At 36.9% G+C, this 12,936-nt stretch overlaps 4 protein-coding genes across 4 annotated transcripts; all 4 read right to left on the bottom strand.

Moving 5' to 3' along the window:
- Positions 1-660: 660 nt before the first annotated feature.
- On the bottom strand, positions 661-2,445 carry TM35_000052620 (uncharacterized protein; the record flags this gene model as incomplete). The annotated part of the gene is made up of 1 exon (XM_029022917.1): positions 661-2,445. One exon carries the CDS (start codon positions 2,443-2,445, stop codon positions 661-663), a length of 1,785 nt encoding a protein of 594 aa, XP_028885732.1.
- A 645-nt stretch (positions 2,446-3,090) lies between these two features.
- On the bottom strand, positions 3,091-5,739 carry TM35_000052610 (multidrug resistance protein, MATE family; the record flags this gene model as incomplete). The annotated part of the gene is made up of 1 exon (XM_029022916.1): positions 3,091-5,739. The coding sequence occupies one exon, from the start codon at positions 5,737-5,739 to the stop codon at positions 3,091-3,093; it is 2,649 nt and encodes an 882-aa protein (XP_028885731.1).
- Positions 5,740-6,235: 496 nt separating this feature from the next.
- On the bottom strand, positions 6,236-7,162 carry TM35_000052600 (putative calcium uniporter protein, mitochondrial; the record flags this gene model as incomplete). Its single annotated transcript, XM_029022915.1, has 1 exon — positions 6,236-7,162. One exon carries the CDS (start codon positions 7,160-7,162, stop codon positions 6,236-6,238), a length of 927 nt encoding a protein of 308 aa, XP_028885730.1.
- A 2,025-nt stretch (positions 7,163-9,187) lies between these two features.
- TM35_000052590 (uncharacterized protein) lies at positions 9,188-12,697 on the bottom strand (the record flags this gene model as incomplete). Its single annotated transcript, XM_029022914.1, has 1 exon — positions 9,188-12,697. One exon carries the CDS (start codon positions 12,695-12,697, stop codon positions 9,188-9,190), a length of 3,510 nt encoding a protein of 1,169 aa, XP_028885729.1.
- Between the last annotated feature and the right edge of the window lie 239 nt (positions 12,698-12,936).

Here is a 12,936-nt window from a genome sequence, read left to right as displayed (position 1 = left end):
TCACAGCAAATGAGAGAGAAAAAAAATACAAAAAAACAGAGCCTCTTGTACTGTTATGTGATTCTTCGTTCTTTTGTTCGTTCAAGAGAGGGAGTAGATACAGGAATTATAGCACAAGTAAAAAAAAAAAAAATGGGATATATGTATAAAAAAACGGAGTATGTATATATATAATATATATGTATGAATCCATTGCTATAGTTCTTTCATTGTGTTTTTTTTTCGTTTTTTGTTCTTACAATTGGTGTATTCAGTGTACAACTCGTATCAGATACTCTTTCTCTTCTTGTCGCTATTTCACGTCTTCGATTCTCATATACCGGTCACTAGCAATAGTGTTCGCCCTCTCGTTTTTTTTTTTATAAATAAAGATTGTATGTATATATATATATATATATATATATGGGTTTTTCTATGAACAGAATGAAACACAAACGATACCAACAAAAACAATAACAATGCAAGAAAAAAAAAATACATTTTTCTTTTTTTCTCATCATACAACTATTGGAATTATATTGCTTAGTTATTTATTCCAAATGTGTTTGCGGATGGTGGAGGTATGATATGATTCTCGTTGTTTTTACTCGAGTTGTCATTATATTTTCTTTTTCCTACTGCCCCTCCTCCCATACAATTGCCGATATTCTTTCTTTCTCTCTACATTCGCATTGTTTTCCCTCCCCCTTGTCGCTCTTTACAAAAAGGAATGTGACGTTCAGCTGTTGCCGGTGCAAAGCGACGTCCACATGAGGGACAACATACTCGATCATCTTCAAATAAATCTCCATTACTATCACCATTTTTATTAGTATCATGAGAACGTCCACTACCTAATTGTAATGCCTGTCGTAATTGTGCACGTTGTTTGCGCCACTTCGGGGTTTTCTTTTCAGTTTCTAAAGGGCCACTATTACGAGTAGATGATAAAGCACTCCCTGCTTTTCCTCTACTAGAGACTAATGGATTTCTGCTATCATTAGAAATACTAATTGGGCTTATATTCTCACCAGCGTATATCTGAGATATTCGGTGAGCACGAGCATCATATACCCGCCTTGAACTAGCATTGGTTTTTGAACCTTTTCGTTGTGGATGTTGTTGTTGTTGTTGTTCACATACGGCAACATGTCGGGGCCAACGTGATATTGCAAAAAACTGACGTCCACAATGAGGGCAAGGCTTTAATGGCTCATCTACTCCCTCTGGTTCCATCTTCAAATTAGCAGCACTACCATTATTACTCATCATTGTAACACTACTCTGTCTACAAGAAAAGAGTTGCTGACCTTTAATGGCAGATCCATCGATATCATCTCTATCCCTAGCGGTAAGAGAAGTAATACCCATAGAAATTGAAGTTGCCGTTAAATCTACAGAGGGTCTAGCTGTCACAGCAGCTGGTATCTCATCTATACTAAGTACTCCAGTTGTTGGTAATCTTTGTTGAGAGTTTACACCAGGAGATGAAGGGGTAAGTTCTCTAGAAAAACAAAAACCTCGTTCTTCTCGTCTCCCGTCTCTTTCATCACGATCATCTGGTCGCTCTTCCTGTGGAGTAGAACACTGAATGGAAACGGAGTAATTCGTACTTTGACTTTCTGTACGTAGCGAAAGAAGTGCAGGAGCAACTACAGTATTTCCCCCAACGTTTCGTCGTTGTGCCTCTCCAGAAGATAATCCACACTCTGTAACTAAGGATGTTATAGTCCCCATTGGATGAGAAACAATGGAAGGAGAAGGAGAAACCGTAGAAGCAGTAGTAGTACCAACAACATTTAGTCGTTGCTGTACAGCTTGTAATTCTTCCATGAAAGTTGGTGTTGAACGCCCTCTTGTTCCTGTAGAATCTGTTGAGATGGCTACATGTGATAAGGATCCAGTTGCCAAACTTGCTTTCCGAAGTAATGCGGCATATTCTTTACAATTCGCCTGATGACGGGAGAAGGCAGCCATATCTGTATAACAACGTGTACATCCAGGACACCGCTGCTCCTCCTTCTCTTCCTTTGCATCTCCTCCATCCAACAATAAATGTTGTCCATCCCCTTTCAGTTCCTCAGCGACGGTCGTATTGGAAACGAGAGCTGCTGTATGCCGTGTTGGGGCCGTCGTCCGCGCAGAGGCAGAGGGTGGAACGGCATTGGAAGAAAGACTATCAAATTCTTTTTGCATAGCTCGTCGTTCGGCCAATTGATTGCGTTGTACGGTTAACTTTTGTTGAGCGCTTAGTCGTAGGCGAAGAAACAGTGATGCTCGGATTTCACTGGCTTGTGCTTGTTCCAAAAGTTCTTTTTGCTCACGAAGTAAACTCATTGGATCAAATACAATGGAATTAGAAGCACATACCATTGAGCCATTTAAAACCCCGTCATTCAATATGGTAGTGGTACTACTATGAGTATATCGGTACGTGCTATTACCGGACGCAGTTGTACTGTGCATGTTTTTTTTTTTTTAATATCTATATCGCAACAGAAACGAAATAATAATAATAATAATAATAATAATAATAATAATAATAATAATAAAACGATACAAAGATGACGTTCGATGCCCAGAAACAAAGCAAAGCCCACCCCCTTTTTTTTTTATGTGGGTTATATGTATTAATTATATACACGCAATTGAATATGTGCCACTGTTTCGATGAGTAGCTTCTTATTACTTCTACTACTGTTGTTACTAACGATTTAGTTCACTGCCTATGGGAAACAATAACAAAAAAAAAAAAATAACAGAAAAAAAAAGAAACCGCTATATTTCAGATGGATAGAAGCACAACAAGAGCATGTGTAGGATTTTATGTAATACGCCATTCAATATATATATATATCAAAGAAGTAAGAATGTTCATAAACGAACCAAAGTAACAAACATCTTAGGATTCCCCGTAAGCGTGTTCACTTTCATATCCAAGAATAATTCACTTACAGAGAGTCAATAAAAAGAACATAGACACAAAAAAAAAATTTTTTTTTATATTTAAACAATTAAATAAAGAAATAAAGACATCGCTCCGAAATACAGAAACACTCCGTTATAAAAGCAGAAAGCGGATAAGAGAAGAATAGGAATGTGTGTGTTTTTTCAATCAATCTGTGATTTGGGATGGGGAGGTATATGCAACTGGTGACGGCTCTTATGTGATAATCGCCGACCGAATTGCGCTGGTGTAGTGGGAATTCCTGAACGCCGCATTACATCATCATTAATTGCATACGACTCCTTCACCTCTTCACCTTCATCGTATAAACGATTTACTTCTTCTTCCTCTTCTTCTTCTTCTTCTTCTTCCTCCTCCTCCTCTTCTTCTTCTTCTTCCTCAACTTCATTATTCTGAATAAAGGCATCACATACCGCATTATAGTCCAAGCTAAACGTCGCTGCCACCATTGTTGGGGCCTCAATACAGAGTCCAATAGTTAATCCAAGACCGACACCGTATATCTGGTAATTCATAAATATCCCAAAGAATAACGCTGATGGGATACCCACTACCCATAGTGAGAGCAATAGAATAAGGGCACCAAGATGATTCTTACCAAGACCACTAAAGATACCTTGAAATGCAAATTGCACAGCGTCTGCGATATGAAAAAAAGGTAGTATATTTATTGTACTCCGAGCCAATTGTAGCGTAGAGCCTTTCGTACCAAATAGAGACATAATGAAATCGAAGAAGTTGTACAAAATGACACAATCAATTAAACTTATTAATACTGAAATAAAAACAGTAACTTCAACGAAGGTACGAGCATTAACTGGTTCGTTACTTCCTACAGAACGACCAATATTTGCACAAGCTCCAGCGCTTAACCCACCAGATATAGAAGCAAAAATGAATAATGCATTCATAATACCTGACCATGCCGCTCCTTGTTGTTCTCCAAAGTGAGCACAAATTAAAATACTCAAATCAAATGCAGATGCCTCTGCAGCAACAAAAATAGCACTCGGAATAGCAAGTTTCAAGTATTCTTTTACATCTGATAATTGTAAAGCTTCTTTTAAACGAAGAGTACCCAAAGTATGTCGTGTTTGTGGTTTATTAAGTGTCATAATAACAAGGACACAAAGTTGAAACCATGCAGTTATAGACATACCAATCATTGTATAACGTACACCCATAGGTGTTAAAAAACGTTGTACAAATGGAGTAATAATAAATCCAGCTATAAGTGCAATCATTGGCATTTGTGGTTGCATTTGATTAGACAAAAATTTATTAAATGCAATGAATACTGTCAAAGGTAATAGAAAAAAAGGCATATACAAAAGAAAATCCATTGCTACATCTGAAACTTCTAGACCATATATCTTAATAAGTAACGGCCGAAGTTGATAAAAAAGTAAACAATCAGGAACAAGAAAAAACAGGTTAATTAAAATACCACGTTGAAGTAAAAGTCCCAAGTCCTGACTATTTGGATCACGTCCATATTCATGGGAACATAAAGTATCCATTGCGAAAGTCATTCCAATTATTGGATAGAGTCCAACTATACTAAGAATAAAGAAACCAACTGAAGCACCTGAAAGATAACGTTCTCCAAGATGTGTACCTACAAAGGCTAGTGGAACGACTGAAAGAGCAAAAGTAAGACCGATTGTAACTGCTGCTGGTGCAGCAAAGGAAATAATTTGTACGGCAGCTTCCCAGTAACTAAGTTTTATACTCTCTCCAGATTCTTCATGTACATCATCACTATATTCCTCTTCACTCTGTTTTTTATCAGTTGTTAAATTAATGTGGTTAGAAAAGGAGACACGACGGTTATCAATATGTGAAGAAGTACCCTCCTGTAATTTATTATTTTCAACTGGTACCGTTGATTTGTATGAATTTGATCCAATACTTTCCTCCTCTTTGGGAGGTGGAGATATTTTGTTTTTGTTTATTTGCGTACATTTTTCCTTATAAGTGGCTAGAGCTTCATTGGTCTTTTCAATGTTATACGAAGAGAGCTTTCCACGTGGTGAGAAATTATCACGTATTCGTTCTAGCCCTATAACATCTATTGAAGTTTTGGGAAGATGTTCTCTTGAAGTTTGGCTGGAGTTTTCACGATCTATCGAATGGCGCATATCTGCACTATTTGATCGTGGTTTTAATATTATATACTCATGTAGAAATGAAGTATTTCCCCTTACTTCTCCTTGATTATCATGTGATACTTTTTTTTCTTTTTTAAAGGCACTTTGTGGTGCCACAAGATCTTTATCAAAACGATAATTTGATCCTTGCTCTGTAGTAGTTGTTTTTATTTCCAACTCCGACATTTCCACAGCCACAGCAGTAGTGGTGGTATTAATAGTAGTATTAGTACTTGTACTAGTGGCAGCATCAGAGTGTCCTTTTGAAGAATGTTTTGGAGTTCGATCAGGACGACGTAAGGGAGGAACACAAAACGTTGCGCCGTGACTTGAGGTGAAACTACCATGAAAGAGAGTTTTTCGTGCCTCCTCTGCCAGTTTAGTGGTCTGTTGACTCACTGTGAGTTCTGCATATCGTGCGCCACTGCGGCGGATGATCACCACGCGGCGGGTGCGGGTGACGGGGACGGAGATGGAGCGCACGGTTGCGCCGTAGTGCTGCCGCCGCCGCCGGACGCCGACCTCTTGGCGGAGGCCGAGCAGTCCGGACCCCTCATGATGCCCCTCCGCCCCTCCGCCCTCCCTCTCCCTCTCCCTCTCCTTCCTCTGGTTGGGGGAGGACCGGGTGGAGTGGGGGTCCATGCGGGTGATTCTCAGGGGGGCTCTCCGGCGGTGGGTCCGCGGTTCCTATCGCAGACAGAGAACTCGGGACAGAGAGAAAGAAAAAATAAACAAATACGGTTATTTGCTCCAAATACTTATTGTGCCTAATATAAAAATAATTAAATAAATATATATATATATATATATATATATATATCTGCAATATAATATAGAAGTGCTAAAAGTGCGGTTCTAGATGGTGGTGTTGTAATAATACCTTCAAACCTCGTAGACAGTGCGCATTCCTTTAAAAAAAATGAAAAAAAAAAAAAAAAAAAAAAATAAGTAGTAAAACCAAGTACAAACATAGTTTTCCACACTACATTTATGCATATTATTTCTCTCTTTCTTTCACTTTCTGTCTATATATACGTATATATATATTCTCAAGAATATGCGCAAACAACTCCAAGAGACAACAGCAACAAAAACATAAAATACACAGAAAAAAAAACTTTTCTTTTTCTTTTTTTTTTTAGTGCTCTCGAACCCAGTTTCTAATGCTGTTCACCATTTGACGTTCTGCCTCCACTTTTCTACAGACCACCTCATACTTTTTCCAATCAAAATCCTTTGAAACATATTTTTTCACTTTCGCTGGTAACATTGTTCGATCATAATCACTACATGTAAGTGAGTGCCCATGGCGAATAAAGTAGAGAAAAAATACAATTGTGGTAGCTGTTCCAATAAAATATGAAATAGGCTCCATAATATCCCAATCCAAATCAAAATAAGTCAATCTCGATATAATAGCTAGTTGCATACCAGCAAAGCAAAGTGCTCCTCCCCAGACAAGACGACGCCAATGCACAGCTCGTTTCAGTGCTGGTTCAAGTTCAACTTCCATTTTGGCCTTTTCGGCTTCTGCTGCTAATAAACGTGTATTTGCCTCTTCTAGAAAAAAATCAAGAGAAACATTACTTATTCCTCCCTTCTCCGTGAGGCTTTCCTGCATCTCAAGTAGTTGTGCAGGACGCAGATGAATCGCTTTACCATCTGAAATAGAAACAATAACGCCAGCCTCCTCAAGTAATCGTAACGCCTCACTACTATTAGAGACATGACTTTCAGAGCAATAATAATCAAAAACTGCACGGCTAATTACATCACGAGAACTTTTCACATCATCCGTAACAGTAACATTAGGGGCATCATTCATCATCGTATGATGTTTTAGTGCCTGACGGAGCAATACCATTGGGGCAATGGATGAAAACTCTGCGGCTGTTAATATAGGAGATGACTGTGATGTTTTCTTTTCATCACCTCCTGCCACTCCAGAGGACCATCGACTCGCACAGACGATTGGTGAAGAGGATAATAATACACCTCGTTGGAGTCGAAAATAATTACGGGTTAAAGCAGAACCAGCTATGAGTCTCGGTGCCGCTATAAGCATTGCTTCTTTTTTTTTTTTTTTTCCTTTTTTTTCTCACCTCGCTGTGGGTACAGAACTCACAACAGGCTAATAAAAAAATAGTGAGATCAAAAAGGAAAAGGAAAAAAAGAGGAGAAAAAAAAAAAAAAAAACAGTGTAGAAAATAATTTACCATAACAGGGATACAAAAAATATATATCATGAAATTTTTAAAATGTTCATTAGATGTAAAAACAAAATTCCGTATCTCAGTAATTTTTTTTTTTTGCCCCCTTTTCTCCCTTTTTTAACTACTCTATTTCTTTATTGAACTCTTGTTCTATTTTTATCTAATAAACCACAAGGAATTACACTTTTCACCTTATGGAGATTTGGTCAATGGATTCAAAAAAAAGAAAGAATAATCGCGAGAAGGTAATTCATTAATTCTTCTATAATAATTTACCAATGTTCTATCTATCTATCTATAGATAGTTTTCTCTTTTTTTTTTATTGCTTGTATGAATATATATATATATATATATATATTTATTTATTTATGAAAGCTATACGAAAGGATTAAGTAATCTAAAAGCATGCAACCCATGAGGCACCACAGACATCTAATATTAGTACAGAAACAGTACGAAGATGTGTTTAGTGTATGCGACACCAGTTACAATACCAATGCGGTCATTTCACCATAATAATAATAAAAAAGGAAAAGGAATTCTGTTTTCTCTTTATTTTTATTTTCCTTCGGTGTATTTCTCAGCAAACAGCCTCTAGGCCCACAAAAACTGATTACGTGAGAAGAAACAAAACACAAAAAACGAAGAAGAAAAAAACAAGAGGAAAACAAAACAAGAAAAAAAAAATGAGAGGAAATGACTCAACAAACGAAAAACAAAACAAAAAGATATAATGCAAAAAAAAAAAGAAAACTCTAATAACAAGAGAAATGTCTATTCAACAATTTACTCCTGCAGGTATTTAATCTAATAAAAGCAAATAAGAAACCATCCAAAAGAGAGAAGAAAAAAAAAAAATGCAAAAAAAAAAAAAACAAAAGCAAAATGGAAGGATAAAAATACCAATAAAGATAAGCAAACATAAGAAGAACTAGTGGGTAACATATGCACATGTACTTCAAAAGACTCTGATGTTCATTGTTTTTCTTGTATTATTTTTGCACCTATGTGGAAGATAAGGAAGAAAGAATACCAAACACAAATACGAAAATATGTACGAATTGTGTATTCAATAAAGTTTTATTTATTATTATTTTTTTTAAGGGTATTCATCCCATCATGTATTTCTTCACCATAACGTAGTCAGACATATACACAGAAAGAAGAAAATGAATACCTTTTCCTCTGAAAAAAACGTCTTTCACCCCCCGTTTTCTTTTTTTTTTTTTTTCTATCTGATGTTCTTTACAATTTGCTTTTCACGCTTACCAGTTTTGACACCAATAATCAGAAATTCTCAGAAGCAAAAATACAAATGAACCGAAATAGAAAGTGAGTAAAACGAAAGAAAACAAAAACAAATTACGTAATGAAGGATAACAATAAAAAAAGAAAAGAAAAAAAAAAAAAAAACTAAAAGACACTTCTGCTTGAACTGGCTTGAAGAAACTCTGAAATGACGGAGCACCTCTTTTACACAATAATTATTCATATATATATATATTATGGTCACCTTTTCTCCCATTTCTCCTTAACCCCTTCTTCTTCTTCTTCTTTNAATCAGAAATTCTCAGAAGCAAAAATACAAATGAACCGAAATAGAAAGTGAGTAAAACGAAAGAAAACAAAAACAAATTACGTAATGAAGGATAACAATAAAAAAAGAAAAGAAAAAAAAAAAAAAAAAAAAAAAACCAATATCAATACCACCCCACATTTCTAGTATTTATATTTCTTCTTCAGAGCACCTCTTTTACACAATAATTATTCATATATATATATATTATGGTCACCTTTTCTCCCATTTCTCCTTAACCCCTTCTTCTTCTTCTTCTTTCTCTTCACCTGAGTCATATCTACACAGAGAGAGAATCTTTTATTCCTCGGCGGTAAATCTAATCGGGTGCCACACTTCCTGCTGCACATCGGCGAGCATCAATCGCTGCGAGATGGGATCAAAGCCCAACCAAGAGACGGGAAGTGCATCATCATCGCTGTGGGTACACCGCGGGTTTGGGTCGCCAAATGAAGTGAGACCAGCACCGGTGATGGACAACCGCAACGATCTTGCAACTCCTGAAGTGGACGAGTGCCGCAGCAACTCCGCTGCAGCTCCACCACTTGTCATTATTGTTGTTGTGGGTGTTTTTTCTTCATCCTTAAGGCAACATCGGCTTCCATGTGCGGAGTCCTCAAATACGGCATTACCTGTGAAATATACTGGGTTGAGTTGACCCAACAGTGAGGAGGTTGCGATCAGGTGTGGGTGAAAGCGGAAGGGCAACAGTAATTCCCCAAGTGCCAAGTTTGGATAACTCGTGGTGGCAAAACGAAAAGCCAAAAGACCCACAATTTTGTTTTTCGCATCATAAAAGACAAGTCCATGATGTGGTATCATACTACTAACTCCCGGTGGGGGAAGTGCCATTGTACATTCCGGGTGATTGCGTCTTATGATTGGCACCTCATTTGCACAGAATGCCATGTTAACAGCAGTACTCGGCGCATGAGTGGCACCACGCATCTCAACAGGGACCGGCACCGGCTGAGAGAGACGACCATGTTCACCCGTTTCAGGAATACAAAAGGTGAGAGATTGATAATCAGCATCTACACACTGTGGTTCATACCATCGACCAAATATTCGTAGTGGAGTTTTAGTGGATAATAAACGAGATTTTTGGATTTTTGGTTGAGGTGATGATATCGCATCGGATGCATTGAGTGTTGGTTCGGCTATTTCTCTCGCTTTTTCTTTTTCTTCTACAGATGCCTTTGGTATAAGAGGCGATACGGCGGCTGCAGTTCTGTAGGGTATAGTCTCTTCTGCTACAGTCTCTTCAGAAGGTTGAGATTGTTTCTTTTCCCCTATGCTTACAGCACAACCATTTGGACTAATCTCTACTAATTCCGTAGGTTTTTGATTAATCATTATATTTTTATTTTGAATATTATTTGCTTCCTTTTCTTCTTTCCAATTTTCTAAAGTTGCTGCGCCTAATGTTGCCAGTGAAGGTGATCTTATGGCATCGTGCAAGTTTATTTGAGGATCCCGCATTTCTTTACACCCTATGTCCTCTATATAATTCATACGAACAGGAGAACTTTTCTTTGAAAGTCGGCAATGAAGAGAAATAGAACCATTCAATATATTTTCCTTATTTATATTTGATAAACCATCTGAAGGGGAATTAAGATGTCCTGTTGAATTGATCTCTATTGCAGCTGCCTCTTTTACTTGTTGACCAATGGGAACATTTACAATTGAAATATTTGTACAACGACGTCGTGCGGCGTGATTTCGTCTTTTCCGTACATCTTGATGATATGATATCATCTTCACAAATGAACTTTCAGAAGGACTGTGATAGGGTGACTTACAATAACCTTCACCACGTTGAAAAGAATGATCTGGAAGGGCGGTGGTCTCTACTTTTGCCTGAAGTGTCAGTGATTGTACACTACAAACGAGAAAATAACGATCCTGTTCAGTTGGTGTTAAGTTTTCACTAAACCAAAATACAAAAGCCCCATCAGCTGCTGGCATCCATTTATTTTCACCTAATAAGAAAGTTTCACCAGGAAGAATCCATGCATACCAGTATACATTACGAATACTAAATAAAGCTGGAACTGCCCGTTGAATTCTTCCTTCTTGTTGTAATTGATGAGTACATTGAGATGGCCATGGTAATGCTGCTGTAAAACTTATAGTCGTGATAACATCCTTTTTTTCTTTCTTATAAAGAACATTACATGGAATTGGAACCATCACCTCTCGTGTGGTAAGAGTTCCTTTATTATTAGCCTCAAGTACTGCAAAACCACCAAAAAGTTGTAAAAGAGAATCTCTGTCTATATTATCTTCTCTTAGTGCAGCTTCTATACATCGACGTTTCTCTTTATCTTCTACCTTTCCCACAAGTGGAGAGAGATAAGTCATTTGACTACACTTTGTCACTATATATCCAGGTAATAATTCATCTGTGGACCACAGTGGTGAACAGACAGCTGGTCTATGATCATTAGGACCACAAGCAGGATGACTACACATATTACTACTACTTCCACTACCACTTCTCCCATAGCTACTACTTCGTCTTCTTTTACAAAGTACACACTCTGTACTCATAATATATAATCCCTTTACAGGGTCTATGAGAACATTTTCTGGATGAAGTACTCTTAACAGATCAAAAGATCCAATTGCGAATGGAAATCTAAGAATTGGTTTATGACGTAAAATCCCTTGTAGTATCTGATCTAATACACGAATAGTGGGACGTGTTAAAGGATCTTGCGCAAGCATAAAGATCACAAGATGTATAAAAGGATTACTATATGGTCCTGGTTGAAGATCTCGTCGTACACGACGTATAATATCAGATGGTGTTAAAGAAGTATGATTTAAAGGGAGTTCAGGAATTCTATTTAAAATACGATGAGAAATATCAAATAATCTTTTACTAGTTTGTGAACATCCAGAGGCTGTACGGTATACAACCATTCCTAATGCCCAGATATCATATTTGGTATTACCAAAAGGTTTACTTGAATTTATAATGACTTCTGGTGGTAAAAATGGATATAAATGATTTGACATATTACTCTTCTGAGTTAAAAATATTTGTTGTTGATGTCTTTCCTCTTCTTGAAATCCCAATATATTTAATACAAATGTTGGTTCTTCTTCTGAATTCGTAACCGCAACAAGTATATCCTCCATAAAGAAATATGAAGAAGAAAAATTATTATTACTTGTTTTCAATGCCAAAAGAGCTATTATCATTTGATTAATTAATGCACAAAGTGTTAATTCTGGGATATATCGTTTAGAAAGTTGACTCTCACTCCATTGCCGTAAATTACAAGTATAATTTGGCATCCAAATTACACCAAGTGTTCCCATCATATCTGGCTCTTTATACACAAACTCTTCTACAGAAAGTACTGGTACTATAAATGGACATTCACTAAATTTTTCACTTTCCAAACGTTGAACAGCCATATTCATTCGAGCTGTGAATGTCGTTTCATCTACAATAGGCCACAATTCATTTTCCATGCTAACCGGTACAGTCACACTAGATGTATCTGGTTGTACAAGTCCATTGTTTAATAAGACTTTCCACCAAATCCTCAATCGGCTTTGATGTGAACTAAAGTCTCCTAATGAAGAAGAGGAAATGGAAAGCATAACTTTTGCAATCATTCCATTTTTTTGCAGAAGCTCACGGTGGGCTTTTGGAGCACTACAAACTGTTTGAAAATCCAAAGATTCTCCTTCTTTAGGTGTGAAGAAGACACTTGTGGAGCTAATACGCACAGCTCGGCGAAAGAACACTTTCGAACGGCTTACATCCTGCTGCCGTTGATCAGATCCCATGAGAGGTCTACACAGTAATGCCGATCACCTTTTATAAAAAAAAAAAAAAAACAAATAACCCTGTTTTCTACTGTGAGTCTAATAATAGTCCACACCCAAATAAAGAAAACACAAATAAGAAAGAAAGAAAAAAAAAAAAGAACGAAATAAATAAATGATATAATAAAACTTCCCATAGTAAGTAAGCAATTGTATTAGATACAGCTAAATATATATATATATATGTATATATATATATA

Source organism: Trypanosoma theileri (assembly GCF_002087225.1).
Source record: "Trypanosoma theileri isolate Edinburgh chromosome Unknown TM35_Tth_5_V1, whole genome shotgun sequence".
Classification (NCBI taxonomy): domain Eukaryota; phylum Euglenozoa; class Kinetoplastea; order Trypanosomatida; family Trypanosomatidae; genus Trypanosoma; species Trypanosoma theileri.
Note: the sequence above shows the minus strand (reverse complement) of the source record. Positions and strands in the feature narration are given on the sequence as shown.